The sequence below is a fragment of the Phyllobates terribilis genome, unplaced genomic scaffold (genome assembly GCF_046119375.1).
Source record: "Phyllobates terribilis strain yellow unplaced genomic scaffold, ASM4611937v1 Scaffold_258__1_contigs__length_2716348, whole genome shotgun sequence".
Lineage (NCBI taxonomy): Eukaryota > Metazoa > Chordata > Amphibia > Anura > Dendrobatidae > Phyllobates > Phyllobates terribilis.
Genome location: NW_027363018.1, coordinates 1,365,287 through 1,388,182, shown reverse-complemented (window position 1 = coordinate 1,388,182; position 22,896 = coordinate 1,365,287). Strand labels below are relative to the sequence as shown.

The 22,896-nt window shown below is 44.3% G+C and overlaps 1 protein-coding gene across 1 annotated transcript in view; it reads left to right on the top strand.

Moving 5' to 3' along the window:
- The first annotated feature begins 742 nt into the window (after positions 1-742).
- The window catches only part of LOC141219263 (SH3 domain-containing kinase-binding protein 1-like), an 84,717-nt gene continuing 62,563 nt past the window's right edge, over positions 743-22,896 (top strand). Inside the window, exons 1-2 of the mRNA XM_073666032.1 lie at positions 743-818; positions 7,104-7,193. Coding sequence (XP_073522133.1) covers positions 743-818; positions 7,104-7,193 — 166 coding nt within the window. The remainder of the gene's footprint in view (positions 819-7,103; positions 7,194-22,896) is intronic.

Below are 22,896 nucleotides of genomic sequence, written 5' to 3'. Positions count from 1 at the left end.
CGTCTTTTATCTTGGATTTTCTGAAATCTCTGTGCAGCTGAGTAACCCTTTCCTGTCCTTTCTGTTACCTTCTGAGACATACTATATGGGTTTGGATCTCTGACTGGAAACGTTCATGTGCAAAGTACTGTTCATACAATGTGATGAAACGCTTTGCTTTTCACTGTACTTTACGAATGTGTTCCCTAAGAGAGAAAAGTATGGCGTTTACAGATAATTTGTGCCTTTTTTTAATTTTTGATTCCTGCAGAAACATAGTAGTTACAAGTTGGCCCTAACTATATTGGTGATCGGACCGGCCAGACGAAGCTTGTAGGGTAAGAACGCCCTTCTCCGGACGTCACCTGAGACAGGAGGTTCATAGGACTATTATAATAATAGAAAATGCAATAAAATAACTTAAAAATAAACTTTATCATTTAGGAAGTACGGTTACATTTATTTTAAAGAGACAGGATGCAAATTAAAAATACAAAAAAAAACGATTATCATTCTAGTAATGGAGGAAGAATTATAGATTTATGCTAAAAGTAAAATAAAGATGCAAATGGTTGGTGAGAAATAAGTGACCACATTGAATATTTCTTTAGATTCAGTAGTAATGGAATTCTAATTGGACAATACTTTACAATAGTTAAGTATGCATTACAAGGGATCGTAAATGTATTTTAGGATAGGGCTTTGGATTAGTTTACATTATCTTTCCAAGTAATGAAATAATAAGAAGCAATGAAGAAAGACAATGATTGTGAAAGCCAAGGCGTCCCTTGTTTACAAGCAGCTGAGATTTCTGAACTTCACTCTAGTGGTGACGTTTGGTACTGCGTGCAGCGTATTTGAAGCCACTGGATAGAGTACAACAGAGACCTCTAGTGGTACAAATTGTAAAAGACATGTTATACGAATGACTATATTTTTAATTGCATAGTGCGCAAATGTTTAAATCAAAAACAGCAATATAAGTATATACTGTATTGATGTCCAACATGTTATAGAAAAAATGTATAACAAAACCCAAAAATAAGCATTAATAATCATATTCGTAGACAAACTGGTTAAGATTCTACTCAAAATAGCTTCTTGTGTTGGAGGCGACAATTGTGTGGATTATCGGTGTTGCCATGAGGTCGGTTGCTGCACTTGTATTATTAGACTTGCCTCTTTAGGTTGCAAGAATGAAGAAGATGCTGAATATGTCTCATTTTCTGTCATCCTCGAGTGAACGCAGATGGGAAAGTATAGAAGACAAATCTAATGTGACATGTCCCTCCCATATTTATATGTGACGTTGCCCTTTCTCAAGCTGCACCCCACATGGGGTCTAAGAATCAGGACAAACACCTAGAAATCTGGGTGCTTGAGTGTTGTATGTATATATACAATAAAATGTCTTTAATTCAGCTTTGATGGGACCTGAGAGGTGACAGATGAACTAATACACTGGATTATTGGACTGCCATGTATATGTTGTGGATGAACTCTACCTAGAGAATCTCTAGGAAGAAAGTCCAATGTACAGGTCAGATGCCAGATAATCAGAACTTCTGGACTATCGGATGCCCGATTAAAGGGATTTTGTTGTATGTATATATTTCATCATTTGTATGTAAAGTTAATGTGCAACCAAGTGATCTCAGTGAGAGCAGTGCATGGGGTTATAAGGAATTGGTGACATTTATATAGATGTAACCCATTTTGTATATCACGGTATAACGACGCACTGGTTTTTGCCGTCACTCGCTGTTTCCGTAATTGGCAAATACCACAAGTCAGTGCAGACGATGTGAAGAGGTGGAAGATGACATTACTGCTGAGAGAGTTACGCTAGTTTGTCATAGCATGGAATGAATGTCCCATCATTACAACATGTTATACTTACAGGAACGTCATTGTGTTACCAGTGTATGTTCCTTATTATAAGTTACCACTTCACTGTCATTTATACTCATCACCCAAAACTAAGTGTGAATTATGTTTTACATTTTTTGCTCCCCTTCTCCTATTTTGAGCAAATAAAACTACAGTCTCTTGGCTCGTACAATCGATTCCCTGCATATTTAGTGATGCTGTTTTTAACTTGGATTTTGATAATATCTCTGGTATTTATGTCTTGTCACTTGCCACTCTGTTGTAAGCTTCATAATGAAACAGAATGTTTTTTATATGGATGTGCTGTCATTATGTGATTTATTTCTTCCATGAGCCGTGATGTGTCCAAATAGAATATCCAAACTATTCAGAAAGTGGCCGGACAAGGGGATTTGGAGGATGGTTACTAATGCAAAATGTAGATGATAGATAGATTAACAAAAAAAGGAGCTGGAAAAGCATAAAGAAAGGCTCCAGCACACAGACTGCAACCCACCAAGCTATGGCACATAAGTCAGCGAAAAAGAGGGTAGCACTTTATAGAAAATTACATCAAAAATGGTGTATTTATTGGCCCATGTGAACAGGTGGAAATGCTTCAGCTCAAAAGCAAGTGGATTTTCAACGTAACTAAACAAGCCTCATCGGGTCTAAGAAATCTATGTAATAATGTGAACAGCTTGTATTGTGGAGTCTGCTCCACTTCAGAGTTATCACATATATTGGGAATAACCCTTTCCCGTCTAAGGTAGTTTTCACCTTCCTGACCAGGCCAAATTTTTTAAACCAATGTGCTATTTTATGTGGTAATAATTTTTTTTTTGACACGTTGTATTTTATGTTAGTGGTAGATTTAGGTTAATATGATTGGCATTTATATTAAAGAAATAGAAATTTGATGCATATATTTTGAAAAAATCTCCATTTTTGAACTTTGAAATTTTTATGTCCCTAAAAACTTTATTTTTGTGCCATACTGCAGAATTTTTTTAAATAAATAACATTTACCATATGTCTACATTAAATACGCTCTATTTTTAATTGATATTTTTTTGTTAGGATTTTTTATAAGGGTTAAAAGTTTAGCAGTAATTTTTCTTTTTCTCAATGAGATTTCCAAACTCTCTTTTTTTAGGGGCCCTTTACACATTTGAAGTGATTTTGAGGGGCCTATGTCACGTGTACCCCTCAAGATATTCAAAACTGTATTGAGAAATTTTGTATACCCCACAGGGCTTCATGCTGTTAAATGAAAAATTACTTTTTATGCACAAAAATGTTACTTTAGCTCCCAATTTTGTCATTTCAGTAACGGAGCAGAAGAAAATAGACAATTAATTTTGGGCCAACACCCCACATGTGGCTGGAAGATACTTTTTGGATAAACGGCAGGGCTTGAAAGGCAAGGAGCAAAATTTTACATTGGAGCACAATTTTGGCTGGAATAGATTCCATATGCCATGTCACATTTGCAGAGCTCCTGAGGTGCCCAAAGAACGGAAAGCCCCTAGAAAAGGCCCCATGTTAGTTACTGCATTCCTCAAGGAATTCAACTAAGGGTATGCTGGCCATTTTAGATCCAAAGATGCTTCACAAAAGTTTATAACATTGGAACAAGAAAAATGTTTTCTATGAAAATGTTACTTTAGCCCCAAATGTCTCAGTACACTGAAATCCCATAAGAGGCTGAAACCTATTTTTGGGGCCCATAGCTGGGTTCAGAAGGAAAGGAGCGCTATTTGGCCTTTGTTAAGCTATTTTGGAAGAGATAGACTATAAACATCATGTTACATTTGCGGAGCTCCTGAAGTGCTAAAATCCAAAACCTCCCACAATTACCCAAATTATAAAAACTACACCCACTATGAATTCATTTAGGGGTGGGGTGAGCATCTTGAACCCACAGGCATTTCAGAGAATTTTATAACACTAGGCCTTGAAAAAGAAAAAAAAAGTTTTTTTCCACTAAGATGTTGAAGAAGCCACAAATTTTCATTTTTACAAGGGTAACGTTGAGTACATCAATACTCCATATGTGGTCGGAGACTACTCTTTGGGCTCAGAAGGGAAGAAGCGCTATAAAACTTTTGGCTCACAATTTTACCTGGAATAGATTGCAGATGACATGTCACATTTCAAGAGCCCATAAGGTGAGAAACCCACAAAAACTCCCATAATTGAACCCATTTTGGAAACTGTATCCCTCAAGGAATTCATTTCTGGGTGTAGTGAGCATCTTAAACCGGGTGACAAGTCACTAAACACTTGGAGGTGAAATTGAAGGATGACATTTTTTCAACCAAAATGTTGGTTTAGCCCCAACGTTTTGCAAGGATAACAAGAAAAATTGGACCCTATAAATCATAATACAATTTTCTCCTGAAAATACAAATCTCCAGTATGTGGCCAGAATGGTTTGGGGTGCCATGTCACATCAGCAGAACGCCTGATGTACCAGAAAAGCAGAAACCCCCAAAGTGACCACATTTAAAAAAAAAACTGTACTGTTCAATGAATTTAGAGGTATAGTGCACATGTTGACACCATATGTGTTTCACTGAATTTTATTAATTTATCAGCAGGAGATTATCACAGCCTGACTAGGTCTCATGTGCAGGCCAGTCAGGTTAATCTGTGTAACCCCGCCCCTACCACTGATTGGCAGTTTTCTGAAACTGTACAGTGTACATAGGAAGCTGCCAATCAGCGGTGGGGGAGGGGTTACATCGAGCTCAGCATTTATAGCGCTGCTATATCAACAGCAGATAAAGCATGGATTATATCAAAACTGTACCAAGCAGTCCAGTCAGTGATACATTGCTTGAATCAGGCTTTCTTGCTCTATATTATGCTGCTTTCAGATTACATAGCAAAAACCTGCCGTCAGATTCCCTTTAATAGTGTATATAAGTAATAAGTTGCTTGTAAACTAAAATTTGGTTATACTTTTTTGTTGGTGCCTTAAGTTTTATTCAGTTGAGGCTTCTCTGTGTACATTTAGAAGCACATTCATTTAGACTGGCGTTACGCACATAAGTTTTAATGAAGGGGCTTGCTGGAGTACAATGTGCCTTATTCATTAAGTAGAGTATGACTCTTCATGGACTAGGTGTATCTGATAACCAGCATGCGCTGTAGCCAAACGTGTCCTCCAATTAGTGACTGGAGTACACTTCTGGAGTAAGTTACACCACTAGAGTGGCATAATGTATCATGATTTGAGTAGCCGCGCCCCGTCTATATCCTGCACATTCTATCTCATAATAGTGGAGCTGGCGTTTATGCTAAACATTGCAACTTATTAAGGAGTAGTGATGAGCGAGCACTAAAATGCTCGGGTTCTAGTTGCTCGAATCAAGCAAATTGGAATGCTCGAGTGCTCGACCCCAGCAATGAGCCTAATTTAAGTCTATGGGAAACTCGAGCATTTTTTCGGTGGCACCCCCTCCACCCCGGAGGTCTGCAGGGGGCCAAAAACTGTCCATGCTCAAATGGCATGGGAACAGCATGGGGAAGACCCCTGGAAGCATCTCTGACTCCCAGGTCACTGCTGTGAACAATGTTGTCAGAGTATTACCCCACTTTTACGGATTCACAATGAAACATACAAAAACTAAACCAAAATGGATTTTCGTGGGAAAAATGTCAAGGAACATCCTTTCCAAGGTAATGACTTGTATATAAGGCAAAATAAATAACCAAAAACAAAAATGCTCCTCAATGCGCCCTTGTGAATAGCTTAACTGACACACTGCTACAAACTGTAAATGGAAGACAATATTTTACACGCTCGCTACAAATGGCTGGATTTGTACCGCAGTTATATGTGATAGGTCTGATGGACGCCTACTGTTTTAAATAGCGGGCTTGTAGTTTCCTATTATTCACAGCGACCACGTGTGAATAGCTTCACTGACAAACTGCTACAAACTGTAAATGAAGGATAATATTTTCCACGTTCACTACACATTTCTGAATTTTTATCGCTGTAATATGGGATCACGTCTGATGATGGAAAAGATCTGGCTGTATTCTGCAGTGCTAACAAGCAAATGGAGAAGTAAAATGGTGTACTCTGGATTGCTTTTTTAAGCAAATGATCAGGATTAACATAAAAAAAAATAGCTCTGGCCCCTGATATCTGGGGCTATGTCTACGGATATCTGTAACAGCAGGAGCAGACAGAACGTGCAGTGGACCCTCTTGTGCTGTGTACACTGCCACAAACCCTGCCTGCCTGCCTAACTCGTGCTATCAGGATTAATATATGCAGCTGGATTAGTCCTCAGAAGAACTGTTAGTTCAGATGGATATATATATATACATACTCCTGGAGTACCACTACCTATATGTAACTATTACACCGCCAATTCTCTCCCTCACACAGCAGGACCTCTCCTTACTCTGCCTGTTTCCGGGATAGGCTTTGATGAGCATAGCGGCGCCCGGTCTTATATAGACTCGATGACGCTATTCGGCCAGCCAATCACTGTAATGCCACAACCAACATGGCTACGACATTACAGTGTGTGGCAAACAATCCCTGCATGGTCATTGGCTCTCTAAAGAGAGCCAAACATGCATGGCGGGGAACAGAGCTCCCGCCCGAGCAACCCCGAAAATACTCGCCGAGCATGTCGAGCAGGGTGATGCTCAGGCGAGTACCGAGCAGTGGTGAGCACGCTCGCTCATCACTGTTAAGGAGTTTTACACAATTTCAACATAAACCCCTTAATGAATCAAGCCCTTAGTCTATATAAGGGTTGTCCACTACTAGGACTAACCCTTCTCAATTACTGTTTCCACAAAGTAAAGTAATAGCAGCTATACTCACCTCCGGTGGTGGCGCCATTCCAGCTGGATCACTGAGGGGCTCCTGCAGGAACTGAGCAGTCAATGTCTTTGATCCTAGCTGTTATCTTTAATTTACCTCTTTGATGCCGCAACCTATAGTAACAGTGGCATCTAGGTTGCTAAATAAAGTTAGGGGGCTTTCTTAGTCAATAAACCTACACAATGGCCCCCACAGCTGCAATGTTAAATCATGCCTCGCAGCATCGCGCAATGAAGCAACCAGGTTCACGTTCTGTATAGGGACTAAAATAAAAAAAGTAAAACAATAAAATAAAATGTTTATAAAAAAAATAACATACATCCCTGTTCTTTGATGTGGACTTGGGAACTGAGCTGGCAGATGACGGCTGTGTTATTCAGCTATCATCTGCTTCTAACAGTTGCGAATGGAGGGAAGCTCCACCTGCGGCTGCTACACCCCCCCAGCATCTTAGTGCACGCTGCCTTAGATCTTATCTTTATGGCACAAGGTAATGGAAATCTTTGACAATGACGATATCTTTTATAATGTAACCTCTGAATCTATTGTCTATTATTACCTTTTCTTGTTACATGTTATACCTACTATTGTCACTGACTTACCTTATAAGGTTATTACCTTGAAAGCCACATGTTATACCTACCTTTGCTATCAATGCTCCTTATGTGAAGGTACCTTTTGATACGATCTATGCTTGGTTTTTTACCATTATATTACCTGGCCGGCAGCTTACACTCACATTTGTGATACAATCTATGCTGGTTTAGGGATGTTAGTCTCCTTGCAGGATCTTTACCATCTCATCCTGCCTCTGTAGCTGTCCTCTCCTATCCCCAACCCCTCCCCTCCTTTCCTTATTTATTGTCTTTGTATAACTTTAAATATCATTCAATAAAATTTATATTTTATGATACAAAATCGCTTTTATGTCATTTTGGGTCTACCAACAGGCGGATTGAGATACAAATTGTTATGATCTGCTACAGAGACTAAGGAAAGACAGGAGATCTGTCCCTACAATAGAACTAAACTAGATCCCTACGATGTAACGGGGAACCTGATCCTGCGATCAGACCCGCTAAAGTCCTCGGCTAGTCTGTACGAAGACCTATAGATGTGAGGGAGGTATCCCTACAAGAACTAGGGACTGGGATAAGTTGGACACCTCCTAGCAGAAATAGTAGCAGTCAAAGACAAACACACAACAAAAAGCATAGAGGTCAGAAGACCTAGCAAAACTAACAGAGAACGGCAACAGAGCACCAAGCTAGCTCAAGAGTAGTAAATACAATGAAGTCCAGCAAGGCAAGGAGGGCGGAGCCGGATTAAATAGGCAAAAATTGTCATGTGACCAGCAAACTCAAAAAAACCTAACAGGAGAGTTCTAACAGTACCCCCTCTTCTAAGAGGATCCTCCGGATCCCCTAGGCCCAGGCTTACCAGGAAACCTCCTGTGAAACGCTCTGACAAGTCTGGAAGCAGAAACATCATCCGCCCTCACCCATGAGTTATCCTCAGGTCCTAAACCCTTCCAAGCGACGAGATACTGCAAACTCCCTCTATACTGTCTAGAATTTAGGATGCGGGAAATTTCATATTCCCCGTCCTCCACCACCGGAGAAACAGTGGCAGAGGCGTCACCATCCGACACATCAGCTTTTTTCAATAGAGAAACATGAAACACCGGGTTAATCTTCCAGGACGTAGGAACCTCCAACCTAACAGCAGATTGGTTAACTATCTGAAGCACCTTAAAGGGCCCTACGAACTTGGGACCCAATTTTTTAGAAGGAATCCTCAATCGCAGATTCTTAGAGGACAACCAAACCATGTCACCAACAGCAAACAAAACCTCTTGCCGTTTCCTATCAAAGTACCTCTTAGATTTTTTGTTAGCCTCCTGAAGATTACCACGCACATCCGTCCAAACTCTCTCCAAATCACCGGAAAAGCTCTCCTCCTCAGGCACAGCCGAAACCAATTTGGAGAATGACCCAAAAGACGGATGTCTCCCAGAACAACAAAAAAAAGGCGAACACCCAGCAGAAGAGGATGTATGGTTGTTAAGAGCAAATTCAGCAAGTGGCAGAAACTCAGACCACCCCTCTTGATTGTCTGCCACAAAACAACGCAAGAACTGCTCAACATCCTGGTTCTTCCTTTCAGTCTGGCCATTAGACTCAGGATGATATCCGGATGAAAACGACAAATGAACTCCCAACCTGTCACAAAAGGCACGCCAAAAACGAGCCACGAACTGAGGTCCCCTATCAGAAACAATGTCAGTAGGAACACCATGTAGTCTGACAATTTCCTTGACAAAGGCCTTAGCGAGTGTCTTAGCGCAGGGCAGTTTGATGAAGGGAACCAAGTGACACATCTTGCTAAAACGGTCCACGACCACCCAGATGACCGTGAAACCTTCAGAGGGGGGAAGGTCAGTAATAAAGTCCATAGCCAGATGTGTCCAAGGTGCACTAGGAACCTCCAGAGGGCAAAGCAACCCCGCAGCAGGAGCATGCGAAGACTTGGATCTTGCACACACAGTACATTGGCGCACCCACTTAATGACTTCCTTCTGCCATCCAGGCCACCAAAAACTGCGACCCACAAGTCTCTTGGTCTCAGAAATTCCTGGATGACCTGCCAACCGAGACTCATGACACTCAACAAACAAATCTCTCCTAAAGGTCCTAGGCACAAACAACCTCCCATGGGGAGTGTTAGATAGGGCATTCTCCTGATCTTTAAGAATCTCATCCTCCAAAACGGAGTCCAAAGCAGCAATCACAACACCTTCTTGTAAAATGGTCTCCTCTTCCTCCTCAACACCGACCATGGGAGAAAAGCTGCGAGACAAAGCATCCGCTTTAACATTCTTGGTACCCGGGATGTAAGTAACGGAAAAATTAAACCACGAGAAAAAAAGTGCCCACCTAGCCTGACGGGCATTCAAGCGCTTGGCAGCATCAAGATAGATCAGATTTTTATGATCAGTGAAAACCTGAATGGGAAATTCAGCACCTTCCAAGAGGTGACGCCAGTGTTCAAATGCGAGTTTAATCGCCAGCAATTCCCGATTACCAATATCGTAATTAAGATCAGCCTCAGAAAATTTCTTTGAAAAAAAGGCACAGGGATGTACTCCATCCTTGTTTTCCTGAGACAACACCGCACCGACCCCCACCGAAGAAGCATCAACCTCAACCAAAAACGGCTTAGTCACATCAGGCTGCATAAGGATGGGAGCAGAGGTGAACCTCTCCTTTAGAAACACAAAAGCTTCAATGGCCTCAGAAGTCCACTGAACCGCATTAGCACCTTTCCTGGTGAGATCGGTCAGTGGTTTGACAATAATAGAAAAATTTTTTATGAATTTTCTGTAATAATTGGCGAAACCCAAAAACCTCTGTATCGATTTCAAACCAATAGGCCTAGGCCATTCCTGCACAGCTTGAACTTTAACCGGGTCCATCTCAAAACCTTCACTGGAGATAATGTAGCCCAAAAAACTAATTCTCTGTACAGCGAACTCACATTTCTCCTGCTTAGCAAAAAGCGAATTGTCCATTAATAACTGTAATACCTCACGTACGCTCCGCCAATGAGACTCCAGATCAGGCGAATAAATCAGAATGTCATCCAAATACACAACCACATTTTTGCCGATTAAAGGTCTAAGGATGTCATTAATAAGATTCTGAAAAAATGCTGGAGCATTGGTAAGACCAAAAGGCATAACCAGGTTCTCAAAATGACCCACAGGAGTGTTAAAAGCAGTCTTCCATTCATCACCCTCCTTCATGCGCAACAAATTGTATGCCCCCCGGAGATCAATTTTAGAGAACCACTTGGCCCCCACTAACTGGTTAAATAAATCAGGAATCAATGGCAGTGGGTAAGGATTGCGTACAGTAATTTTATTAATCTCACGAAAGTCCAGACTAGGACGTAAACCGCCATCTTTCTTTTTTACAAAATAAAATCCAACAGCCACAGGAGACTTGGAAGGCCTAATGTGACCGGCGGCCAAGCTTGTCTGTATGTATTCCTCCAAAGCCTTTCTCTCAGGAATAGTCAGATTAAATAAACGACTTTTAGGAAGAGTCGCTCCAGGGACAAATTCAATGGTACAATCATAGTCTCTATGGGGAGGCAAAATTTGCGACTCCTCCTCAGAAAAAACTCTCCAAAAATCCTGAATAGGTACAGGTAATTCCCCTTTTTCCACAGCAGCAATGCGCCCATTACAACACTTGTCATAACACTTAGGGCTCCAGGACTTAATTTCATTGGTAGACCAATCCAATACAGGATTGTGCAATTTTAACCAGGGTAACCCCAATATTACTGGAGAAGGCAAATTATCCAATACCACCAAATCCAAATTCTCTTGATGAATACCATTAATAGTGAGGGGAAATTCACAGACCTTGTGAGTAACACTCTTCAAGGGAGAGCCATCAACAGAAACCACAGAAATAGGGGATGACAAAGTTTTAGGTTCTAATCTAAGTTTTTCCAAGAATCCCCCATCAATCACATTCAGAGTAGAACCACAATCCAAAAATACCCGAAATTCAATGAATTCATCCTGAGCAGCAGTAGTGGCAGATAGGAATACTCCCTTAGAATTTAAACAGGCAATACGGGCATGACTGACCATTTTTTTTTCTTTCTTCATACGAAGCACACAGCTCTTAATAAAATGACCAAGATTTCCGCAATAGAAGCACAAGCCTTCAGAAAGCCTGCGGTCTTTTTCCTGAGAGCGGGGTGCCATCGCCCCAATCTCCATCGGCTCTCCATTGTCAGCACAGACCCTCTCAAGACTCTGAGTTGACATAGCAGAGGATTTGCTTTCATTAATCCTTGCACGCAGTCTCCTGTCCACCCGTATAGCTAATTGCATTGCCTCCTGCAAGTTTCCAGGTGTGGGATAAGCAATCAGTAAATCCTTAACCCTTTCACCTAGCCCTGCAAGAAACAAGCTTTTCAAAGCTGAATCGTTCCACCCCACCTGGGCAGACCACCGCCGGAAGTGAGAACAATATTTTTCCACATTACCCGATCCCTGCCTCAAACGTCTTAATTCAGACTCAGCAGATGAGACACGATCAGGATCATCGTACAACAAACACAAAGCAGAAAAAAAACTATCCACTGATCTAAAGCACGGATCACTAGGTTGGAGAGAGAAGGCCCATCCCTGAGGATCTTTGCGCAAAAGTGACATTATGAACCCTATGCGCTGTGACTCATCACCAGAGGATCCGGGTCTCAAACGAAAATACAATAAACAAGCATTTTTAAAAGAAAAAAAATCTTGTTGTTCGCCAAAAAATAAATCAGGCAGACGTACCTTTGGTTCAACAAAATGTGCTCCAGGACAGCTACTCACGTGTTGTTGGAGCTTGACCACCTCCAGAGAGAGTCCCTGCAAGCGTTGAGCCAAATCTTGAACCGAGACCATGATGGAAAACTGGAGGTCTTTCCTTAGAGAATTTTTTTTTTTTTTTTTTTCTTTTAGGGCTGGACTTACTGTTATGATCTGCTACAGAGACTAAGGAAAGACAGGAGATCTGTCCCTACAATAGAACTAAACTAGATCCCTACGATGTAACGGGGAACCTGATCCTGCGATCAGACCCGCTAAAGTCCTCGGCTAGTCTGTACGAAGACCTATAGGTGTGAGGGAGGTATCCCTACAAGAACTAGGGACTGGGATAAGTTGGACGCCTCCTAGCAGAAATAGTAGCAGTCAAAGACAAACACACAACAAAAAGCATAGAGGTCAGAAGACCTAGCAAAACTAACAGAGAACGGCAACAGAGCACCAAGCTAGCTCAAGAGTAGTAAATACAATGAAGTCCAGCAAGGCAAGGAGGGCGGAGCCGGATTAAATAGGCAAAAATGGTCATGTGGCCAGCAAACTCAAAAAAACCTAACAGGAGAGTTCTAACACAAATAGAGGAGATTCTACCCCTATATTTAACCTCTTCTTCCCAAAATAGTTTACACGTAGGGTTGCCATGACAGCCTTGGGTCTGCTGAACACGCCAGTGCTTGTCATGACAGTACTCCTTTGAACACCAGCCTATGGAGAGTAGGAGACTGTGATTTTTGATATATAAAGAAGCAGGGCTGTCATCAGGAATTTCAGCACCCCATTCTGGCAAAATTTTCGAGCCCCCTTGAAACTCCACCCCAGCTCCGCCTCCATCTCTTGAATCTTCCACACTCCCACCACCCAATCTTGGAAAAACTCCACTTCTGCACCACGTCCTTACCAATCACACATTAACAGTTCCCATCAAACACTATATCACATACATAGCCAGCAGCTTTTGTTTTGGCCAAAAGATTTTTTAAGCCTGCCACCACGACAAGGTAGACTCCTTTGGCAGGGCCCTACTCTACTCTAACCTATTAAACATTTCTTAAAATATCCAATTCTCTGTTTAGTGATATTTTCTTTATTTTTCTTTAAGGGAATGTGTCACATACATTTTTAAACTAATTGAAATCAGATTGTGATAATTTTTTATAATCTGTATTTCTGATTGCAGATTATTGTATTCTGTTTTCTGTACATTTATGGAAGCTGCTCTCTTGCCTATTTGGAGATATGGACATTAGACATTATAGGGGACTCTATGTATTTCCTTGGGACAGTTTTCTTTACATGTTCTTATATTTAGTGACATGCAGATGTCATTGTGCAGGAAAGGGGAAAAGGTGAGCTGTGACACTACCTAATGTGAATGTTGGATTCTGTTATCTCTCATTGTAATCCTGCTTGTTATAATAATGAGGTGACTGATGAAAATGGATCTCTTCTGGATGTGTCAGTCTATTAGAAAAGCAGTTTCTGAATATTTATTATTTTGTGATATAAGGGGTGACAAACTTTAAAGTAAATTCTTCCAAAACTTTAAGCTATGATTAAAAGGATTGGCCATTTTCTGGTTATTGTTGACCAATGTGTTTGAGATGATGATAAGGCACTTACTAATATGGCCTTTCTTGAATTTTGGCACTAAATATGAGATATGGGAAATAGAAATATAGTCTATGTTGAATTTTGTCACTAAGTGCCTTTTATTCCTCTCACAAACACATTGGTTAACAATAACCAGAGAGTGGTCAATGCCCTTAACATAAAAGCTTCGGAACACATTCCCACTAAACATTTCGCTCTTTTTCATAAGAGTCATTTAGTTAAATCCTTTGGTCAATTATGTAAAGTGCAAATTATAGTGTCAGTAACAAAACAAACAGAAAACAAAACAATGACAAGATGTATAACCAATTAATACAATGAAAATAAGGTCATTTTGTGAGGTCAGGAAAATGCAATATAAAAACAACAAACAGTATTGCACACGATCTAAGGAACTGAACCATAATAATAAAGATGTATTTCCATAAATCTAAGAACAACAGACAATAGTGCACTCTATCCTTAGAACTGAGCCCTAATAATAAATGGGTATTCCCATCTGGGGCACTGATAGTACATCGCTGGGTCAGTCAGGTGCAGGTCCCACAACTGAAACATTACTAACTGATCTGTTACATCTCTCTAATACTAGGACTTTGGGTCAGTAATCCGGCAGTCAGGCTAGGATACTCATCCATAATACAGGGGAACATTCATGGCATAAATACACTAATGTAAAACTGGCTGCAATGTAGAAGATGTGAAGATGCAAATTGACATATGTGGAACAGGCAGTCGTCTTACCTTCTGGTTAGCAAAATCATTAATCAGGTCTTTAATATTCAGGCGTCTGGAGAGCTCATGCTCAATTGATAGAAGGGCTAGGCTGTTCAACCGTTATTCTGTCATTGTAGGACGCAGATAGTTCTTTACCAATGAGAGATTGCTAAATGCTATCTGTACTTCTGCTACTGAAAGTGGTAGGATGCTAAAAATTCTGAGTGCAATACACACCTCTCCATATATTCCTTGAAGCTTGAATTTGTAGATGGCGTTTAGTAAATCCAGTGGACCCATATTTTCTGTAAATGTACCTTCATAAACTTTCCGAAGATGTTGCAGCTCAGAAAGTAACGATGATGTTTAGATCCTTAGGGTATGCAGAGATCAATTCTTCAGTGGATGCCACCAGATTTTTTTTCACTAATTGTCCTCACCTTAAGAGCTGGAGCAAACAACTTGCAGACATATTCCATTGATCTGAGGCGCTGGTGAAAATGAGAAATTATAGTGTCCATTGCCACAAGAAGGCCATTAGCTTTGAAGTGCTCTTCAGGATTTGCAGCTTCATGATGCTTTGACTTTCTTTGGCACTATTGTTGAGCATTCAATAGGTCCTTTGCAATCTGGAATCTGCTACCAAACCAGCTTCAGAAAGCAGAGTGGGACACTTTTCCCTGAGTAATATCGTTTCTTCAGAGAGAGGTTTAAGGTTGGCAGCTCCAACTTCCAAAAGAGACAGATCTAGATTGTAGTATTTTGTTTCTCTCAAAAGTCGTAAGAACTTTTACCCAAAATGTTGCTAAAATCACTGCCCTGAAAGACAAAAAATAGTCTTGGACATCTTCAGCTTCTGAATGTGCATCATTTGTAAGTTTTCCGTAAGAAAGAACTTCATCAAGAAACTTCAAAATGCTTGGCAGCCTCTATTCTTGAGCTCCACCGGGTGTCACTTAGACCATGTAAAGGCCTTCCAACTGCATCAAGTTGGAAGACCGTTGCTAAACAGAATGTATAGCCGGTTTAGGCTTCCAAAAAAGTCTTCATTTCAGGACAGCTTGCAACAGCATGAACACCCACAAAGTTTATAGAATGGGCAGTACAAAGACAAAAGAGAGCCCTTGGAAATTTCACTAGAATTTTGGCCCTTACACCTTTAATCCTACCAGACATGTTTGCTCCTTTATCATATACCTGGCCTCTGCAGTTTTTAGGTCAATGGCATGCTCATTCAGTCTTGATATAACCATGTCCTCAATTTCTTCTCGTGTCTTCTGAAAAAAAAATGTATGTCTCTCTGGAGACATACCTCAAAAGTACAACGCTCTGTTCAGTGCGTGAGACATCTGAAGTAGCATCACAAATAAAAATAAATAGCTTCTTTCCTATCTGAAAATATGGCATCCAGGACATGTTTTCTATAAATATTTATACATTTATTTTGTATTGTCCAAGATAGATAATGAGCTGGAATTTTTTTGCTTTTCTTGACTAACCTTGAATTTTCTAGATGCTCTTTTAGTACACTGTCATATTGTGACAGGATTTCCAAAGTTCCAAGAAAATTGCCGTTATGTAGATCTCAAATTCTCTGCAATATTCCCCTGAAAGCCATGTTGCATTAACCTAATTGCAGTGTCGCATCCAAAAGTCTTTCTAGAAGAGTCACGAGCTTCTCCGCTTCCTTCGCTAAACTTCATTGCATCTCAAAGTCAACAGCATGGCCACCTAGGGCATTTTGGAGGGTTCTCCAACTCCAGTAGTGCTTCCTGTTCTGTGCAATATGTTCATGCTCTGGTAACTTGAGGTACAGGCGATTCCATTTGAAAACCAAAGGATTAAAACCTTCTTTCCGATAAAGTCTGCTCCCAGTCTTGATTCTCTGATCAACAGAAAATGCCATGCACGCTACACAATACATTGCTTTCTTACTTGGGCTCCATGTTAGCCAATCCCTGAAAAAATGTTCATGCCCATTAGATGACTTGGCATATAGGAGAAAGTCACTAAAAGAACGGTCATCAACATCCTTAGGCAGAGATTGTACTATCTGCTTCAATACTTCGTTATTAGAAAGCCCTGAAAATACAATCTTCTCCCTTTCCTTGTCCATGATGACATCTGGCCACATTGCTGGGTCTTTCCAATCGATTTCTTCTCCTTGTAATGTTACATGAATGCACTCCTCTGAAGAAAACGACTCTGTGTAGTAGAGGCGAGAGAGCCTTTAAGAGAACTCTTACATGATGCTTCAAAGATGGAGAGAGATTGCCATCTGCTGTCCAGACACAGTCAAGCGGAACCAAGATATACAAGAGAAGTTGAAGACAGAGCAGATTTAGATGCTGGACCCGGTCAGGTGACTTCCAGGAAGGAGTTCCTGGAGATAAGAGGCCAGCGCGCCAAGCCTGAGGAGTTTTTGGCGCCAAGCAGCAGAGAGGAGCAGACGTGCTCCCTGCATGCTGAGAAGACCTGCGTGGCAGGCCTAAGCCGGAGGCCTGCCAGGTGCCATAGCCGGGCAGCGGTGGATGAGCTCCGGATCCCTCACAGATGTGACCCAAGTGCTGTACCTACTGAGGAGAGTCGGAACCTGCTTGCGGTGCTGAGTGAGTTCGCGGAACCCGACGTCGCCCGCCGACAGACGAGATCTGGACCCCCCTATCCCCGGCTTGAGAGACTGCCTCCAACGGCCAGGAAGAGAGGAGTTGAGAGACTGCTGAGCCAGTAAAGTCACGCCAGTGAAAGCAGAAGAGCTGCATACGTGAACAGGGCCGTCACTTCTTCTGTTCACTCACGGTACCGGGGCCAGTTGGGTTTAGGTACTCAGGTTGGGAGGAGAACAGTTGGGGCGGAAGAAGCTAAACTTGCTTTAATTGATTTTGTCCGGAAAAGACTTGCAGCCTAGCGGGAATAACCGGTGACCCCCACTAGAGCCATATACAGAGATAAAGAACTGACGTGGTGACTCCCCTGACTGGGTGCACCACATTACTTTGAGAGACTTCGTATTTTGCTAATATTTCAAATTACCGTTCAATACCCTTGTTGCTATCCCCTTGCTCAAAATACCTGTTTTATATATACATAAACTGTTTATAATCATCTCTGACTGTCCCTGCCTTGTGTCTCTGTGCGTTGCATTCCGGCAACTGCATTACATCTGCACTTTGGCAGCAAGATTGTCCTTCATATACATGTTCTAAAATGGAACATGACCATGAAGGCATTGACTCTTCTTCCATCTCCATAAAAACAGTGGGAGGGAGCATTTTGTGAGAAGGACTCTTTGGTGACATGGTACTGGACCGTGTTTCCGCAGATTCTTCTGTTACTGCACCAGTTGGCATAGCTGCACCCTCTTTTTACAAGTGGGTGTGTGCGTGCACCTCATCACTTTGGGGCTCTCAACTCCTATTGTGCCGCAAGAACCAGGGTGCGCCGGCAGCTTGGGAACAAAGAGCGGGTCGGCAGTGTCTGACGTCACTGATGTCAGATGAGGCCAGCCCACTCTGCTGCGGCCATACAGTGTAAGTAGCTGCGGCTGTGAGTGACTGGGGCCCAGATCTTAATAAAGTCGACGCGGCTTCAGTCACTGCTCAGTACATAGTAATCGGCTGCTCTAACCGCGCACTGGCACTGACTGACAGTGTAAAATGTTCTGCGTATAGCTATGATTATAATGGAGTGCAGATATTGTGGTGCATATACTTACCGCCAGTTTATGAGTAGATCTGCTGACTCCCTTATCTTCGATGTCTTCCATTGGGATCCGCTGTCAACTTTATGCTCAGCTGCATAAAAAAAAAAATCCGGCCTCCTTCCTCCCCTTAATAGCCGGCCATCGCACACCATGTTATTTCTTCTCAGCCCAAGACAGCACCGAAAGATGGAGCTTGTAACATACCTGGCGGCGTCCTTGCATGGTGGTCCATCTCCCACTGTGCAAGAGGGCGCACTTGATCTCCTGTCCAGAATGTCTCTCTGGCTTCCCTCCATGCTGTCTGTTTGTGTCTGTTTCTGCTGCTTAAGGGCGGCGCCCGATCACTTCCTGCCTTTTGTACCTGCTGTGGGTCACACCCCTTGTGCGTCCTCAGCCTATTGCTGTCTGACACTTGGTATATAGCTCAGCAGCTCCCTTCTATCCCTGCCTGAGCATAGTGTTTCCTTCAGTGTGTGCTTGCACTCTGAAGGTGCCAGGTCCCGTCTCTTGTCTCCTGCTTTTTGTATCAGTTCCCGTGTCTGAACTGAGTCCTGTATGTCTCCTGCTTTGCGGTATCAGCTCCCGTGTCTGAACTGTGTCCTGTATGTCTCCTGCTTTGCGGTATCAGCTCCCGTGTCTGAACTGAGTCCTGTATGTCTCCTGCTTTGCGGTTTCAGCTCCCGTGTCTGAACTGAGTCCTGTATGTCTCCTGCTTTGCGGTATCAGCTCCCGTGTCTGAACTGTGTCCTTTTTGTGTTCTCTGGTCTGTCCTGTCTGAACACGCTCCTTGCCTGTTCGTTCCGCCTTCTAGTGGCTGATTTCCTAGACCCGCTCCTGCGTCTGGTCTGTCCTGTCTGAACACGCTCCTTGCCTGTTCGTCCTGCCTCTCTGGGGGCCGTATTCCCAGACCCGCTCCTGTATCCCTCTGCAGTGTCGGTCTCCTCCGTACACTCAGTTCCAGTCTGAACTCTCTCCTGTCCTTTACCTGTTTTGCCTCTATGTCCGTTCCCTTCCTTTTTCTGCAGAGTCTGAACTCGTACCTAACTCCTGCTTGTTGTCTCTGCAAGTACTGTGTGAGTATCTGGCTCTGTCTTTCCCTTCCTGTCTGTTCCGTGTGAACAGAGCCCTGTCCTCCCTGCTCAGCCTTGTCTGCACTCTAGCTGTGCTTGCCTGTAACCCTCTGCCTGTATTGTTCCTGAGTCCCGGTGTGTACTGGGTCCTATCCCGCCTGTGTTCCTACCTGCTAGTGCCTCCCTGTCTGCACTCTAGCTGTGCTTGCCTTTACCCCCCTGCCTGCATACCCGCCTGCCTGCATACCAGTCGTGCCTGCCTATACCCACCAGTCTGTGTGCCAGCCTACCAGCCTGTTCCTGTATTCCCCTGTGTGGGTCAACAGCCGTGTCCGGGGTCTGTCCTGGAGTAGCACCTGGTCCCTCTGCTCGGTTCCTCCTTGGTGCACTGGCGTCGTATGCCGTCGTGCGACCCTGGTCGGATCGGGTGAATACTTAGTCACGCCCCTCCAGGCATTCACTCTCCGGCACGGTCCAGTGGAATCACTACAATCACACGCACACGCCGCTTAGCCCGGGCGTGTGCATAACAGCATGCTCAGGCCATGGTTCCCGTTGAGCCCCACGGCCTTCGCCCTCTGAGAAGTTTTCCAGCGAATATATGCATTAAAATAAATAAATAAATTTTTTTTTTCTCTTAGCTGAGTTCCAGGCGAAATTACGCACCGTCCAGATGGATCTATCAGCTCTCGTTCCTGCGGATCCGCCACGTTACTATGGGGATCCAAGACAGTGTCGTGCATTTGTGGAGCAATGCATGCTACACTTTAAGGCCTACCCTCTCTACTTTCCTTCCGATTGGGCTAAAGTGGCCTTTATGATGTCTTACCTGGCGGGTGATGCCTTGGAATGGATCAACCCCCTATATGAAACACAGGATCCGATCCTCCGGGACCTAATGGCCTTCCTGGTGGCCTTTCTAATGGTCTTCGATGATCCTAACCCGGAGGCTCCTGCTGAAGCTTCACCTCCCAATATCCCGGAGCAGCCCCGATGGGTAATGTGTGTGGGTAGCGCAATAGTCCTCCAGCCCAATGAGACTACTGCCCACCCAGAATCCTCACAGGGTGACTACGCTTTCCGGAATACTTCTCTCAACCTCAAGAGGCAGTCCAGACGTGCTAGACGTAGAGGCAAGCCGTCACGCCAGGGTCTGTCCTCCCTGAGACCTCCTGACCCCAACCTTGAAGTCCCTACTGAAGCTTCATCTCCCTGTATCCCGGAGAAACCCCAATGGGTAATGTGCGTGGGTAGTGCACCAGTTCTCCTGCCCGAAGAGACTTCTGCCCATCCAGACTCCACACAGGAGAACTTCCTGCACCCGGCATCAGATGCTTCTCTCTCTTTAACCGGTGTGCATGTCCAAGGATGCTCCAAAGCTGTGGTTACCTCTGAGTCTGTGCACCTCTACTACCTGGCGGAGGATCCCCTGTTGCCTCCTGAATCCTCCGGGATACCACTCGATGACAAATGGAGAGAGACTTCTCTACACCCGGTACTCAATACTTTGTCCGCTTCGTCCTGTGAGCCTGACAATGGGTACCCCAAAGTGGTAGTTACCTCCGAGTCTCTACACCCCTCCGACCAGGCGGAGGATCTCCAGTTGTCTCCTGAACCCTTCGGGGTGCTACCTGGTAACGAAAGGACAGAGACTCTCCTATACTCTGTACCTGATAGCTCGTCCGCTTCGTCCTGTGAGCCTGACAATGGGTACTCCGAAGCAGAAGTTACTCCCGAGTCTCTACACCCCTCTGACCAGGCGGAGGACCGCCAGCTGTCTCCAGAACCCTTCGGGGTGCCACCTGGTGGTGAATGGACAGAGACTTTCCTATACTCGGTACCCGATACCTCGCCTGCTTCCTCCAGTGAGTCCGACCTAGTGTACTCTGAAGCAGAGGTTACCCGTGAGTCTCTACACCCCTCTGACCAGGCGGAGGACCGCCAGCTGTCTCCAGAACCCTTCGGGGTGCCACCTGGTGGTGAATGGACAGGGACTTTCCTATACTCGGTACCCGATACCTCGCCTGCTTCCTCCAGTGAGTCCGACCTAGTGTACTCTGAAGCAGTTGTTTTCTCTGAGCCTCTGCACTCTTCTGACCCGGCGGAGGACCTCCAGTTGTTTCCTGAATCCTCCGGGATATCACCAGATAACAAAGAGACAGTGACTTTTCCTCATTATGTACCTGATAACCCGTCTATTTCTTCCTGTGAGCTTGACAAGATGTACCTCGAAGCAGAGATTACCCTTAAGTCTCTGTCCCCCTCCAACCCAGTGAACGACTGGCCCTCGAATTCCCTGCGGAAGATTCTGGCAGGCCTGAAGAAGAGGGGGCGTAAGGGGGGAGGTACTGTAACATACCTGGCGGCGTCCTTGCATGGTGGTCCATCTCCCACTGTGCAAGAGGGCGCACTTGATCTCCTGTCCAGAATGTCTCTCTGGCTTCCCTCCATGCTGTCTGTTTGTGTCTGTTTCTGCTGCTTAAGGGCGGCGCCCGATCACTTCCTGCCTTTTGTACCTGCTGTGGGTCACACCCCTTGTGCGTCCTCAGCCTATTGCTGTCTGACACTTGGTATATAGCTCAGCAGCTCCCTTCTATCCCTGCCTGAGCATAGTGTTTCCTTCAGTGTGTGCTTGCACTCTGAAGGTGCCAGGTCCCGTCTCTTGTCTCCTGCTTTTTGTATCAGTTCCCGTGTCTGAACTGAGTCCTGTATGTCTCCTGCTTTGCGGTATCAGCTCCCGTGTCTGAACTGTGTCCTGTATGTCTCCTGCTTTGCGGTATCAGCTCCCGTGTCTGAACTGAGTCCTGTATGTCTCCTGCTTTGCGGTTTCAGCTCCCGTGTCTGAACTGAGTCCTGTATGTCTCCTGCTTTGCGGTATCAGCTCCCGTGTCTGAACTGTGTCCTTTTTGTGTTCTCTGGTCTGTCCTGTCTGAACACGCTCCTTGCCTGTTCGTTCCGCCTTCTAGTGGCCGATTTCCTAGACCCGCTCCTGCGTCTGGTCTGTCCTGTCTGAACACGCTCCTTGCCTGTTCGTCCTGCCTCTCTGGGGGCCGTATTCCCAGACCCGCTCCTGTATCCCTCTGCAGTGTCGGTCTCCTCCGTACACTCAGTTCCAGTCTGAACTCTCTCCTGTCCTTTACCTGTTTTGCCTCTATGTCCGTTCCCTTCCTTTTTCTGCAGAGTCTGAACTCGTACCTAACTCCTGCTTGTTGTCTCTGCAAGTACTGTGTGAGTATCTGGCTCTGTCTTTCCCTTCCTGTCTGTTCCGTGTGAACAGAGCCCTGTCCTCCCTGCTCAGCCTTGTCTGCACTCTAGCTGTGCTTGCCTGTAACCCTCTGCCTGTATTGTTCCTGAGTCCCGGTGTGTACTGGGTCCTATCCCGCCTGTGTTCCTACCTGCTAGTGCCTCCCTGTCTGCACTCTAGCTGTGCTTGCCTTTACCCCCCTGCCTGCATACCCGCCTGCCTGCATACCAGTCGTGCCTGCCTATACCCACCAGTCTGTGTGCCAGCCTACCAGCCTGTTCCTGTATTCCCCTGTGTGGGTCAACAGCCGTGTCCGGGGTCTGTCCTGGAGTAGCACCTGGTCCCTCTGCTCGGTTCCTCCTTGGTGCACTGGCGTCGTATGCCGTCGTGCGACCCTGGTCGGATCGGGTGAATACTTAGTCACGCCCCTCCAGGCATTCACTCTCCGGCACGGTC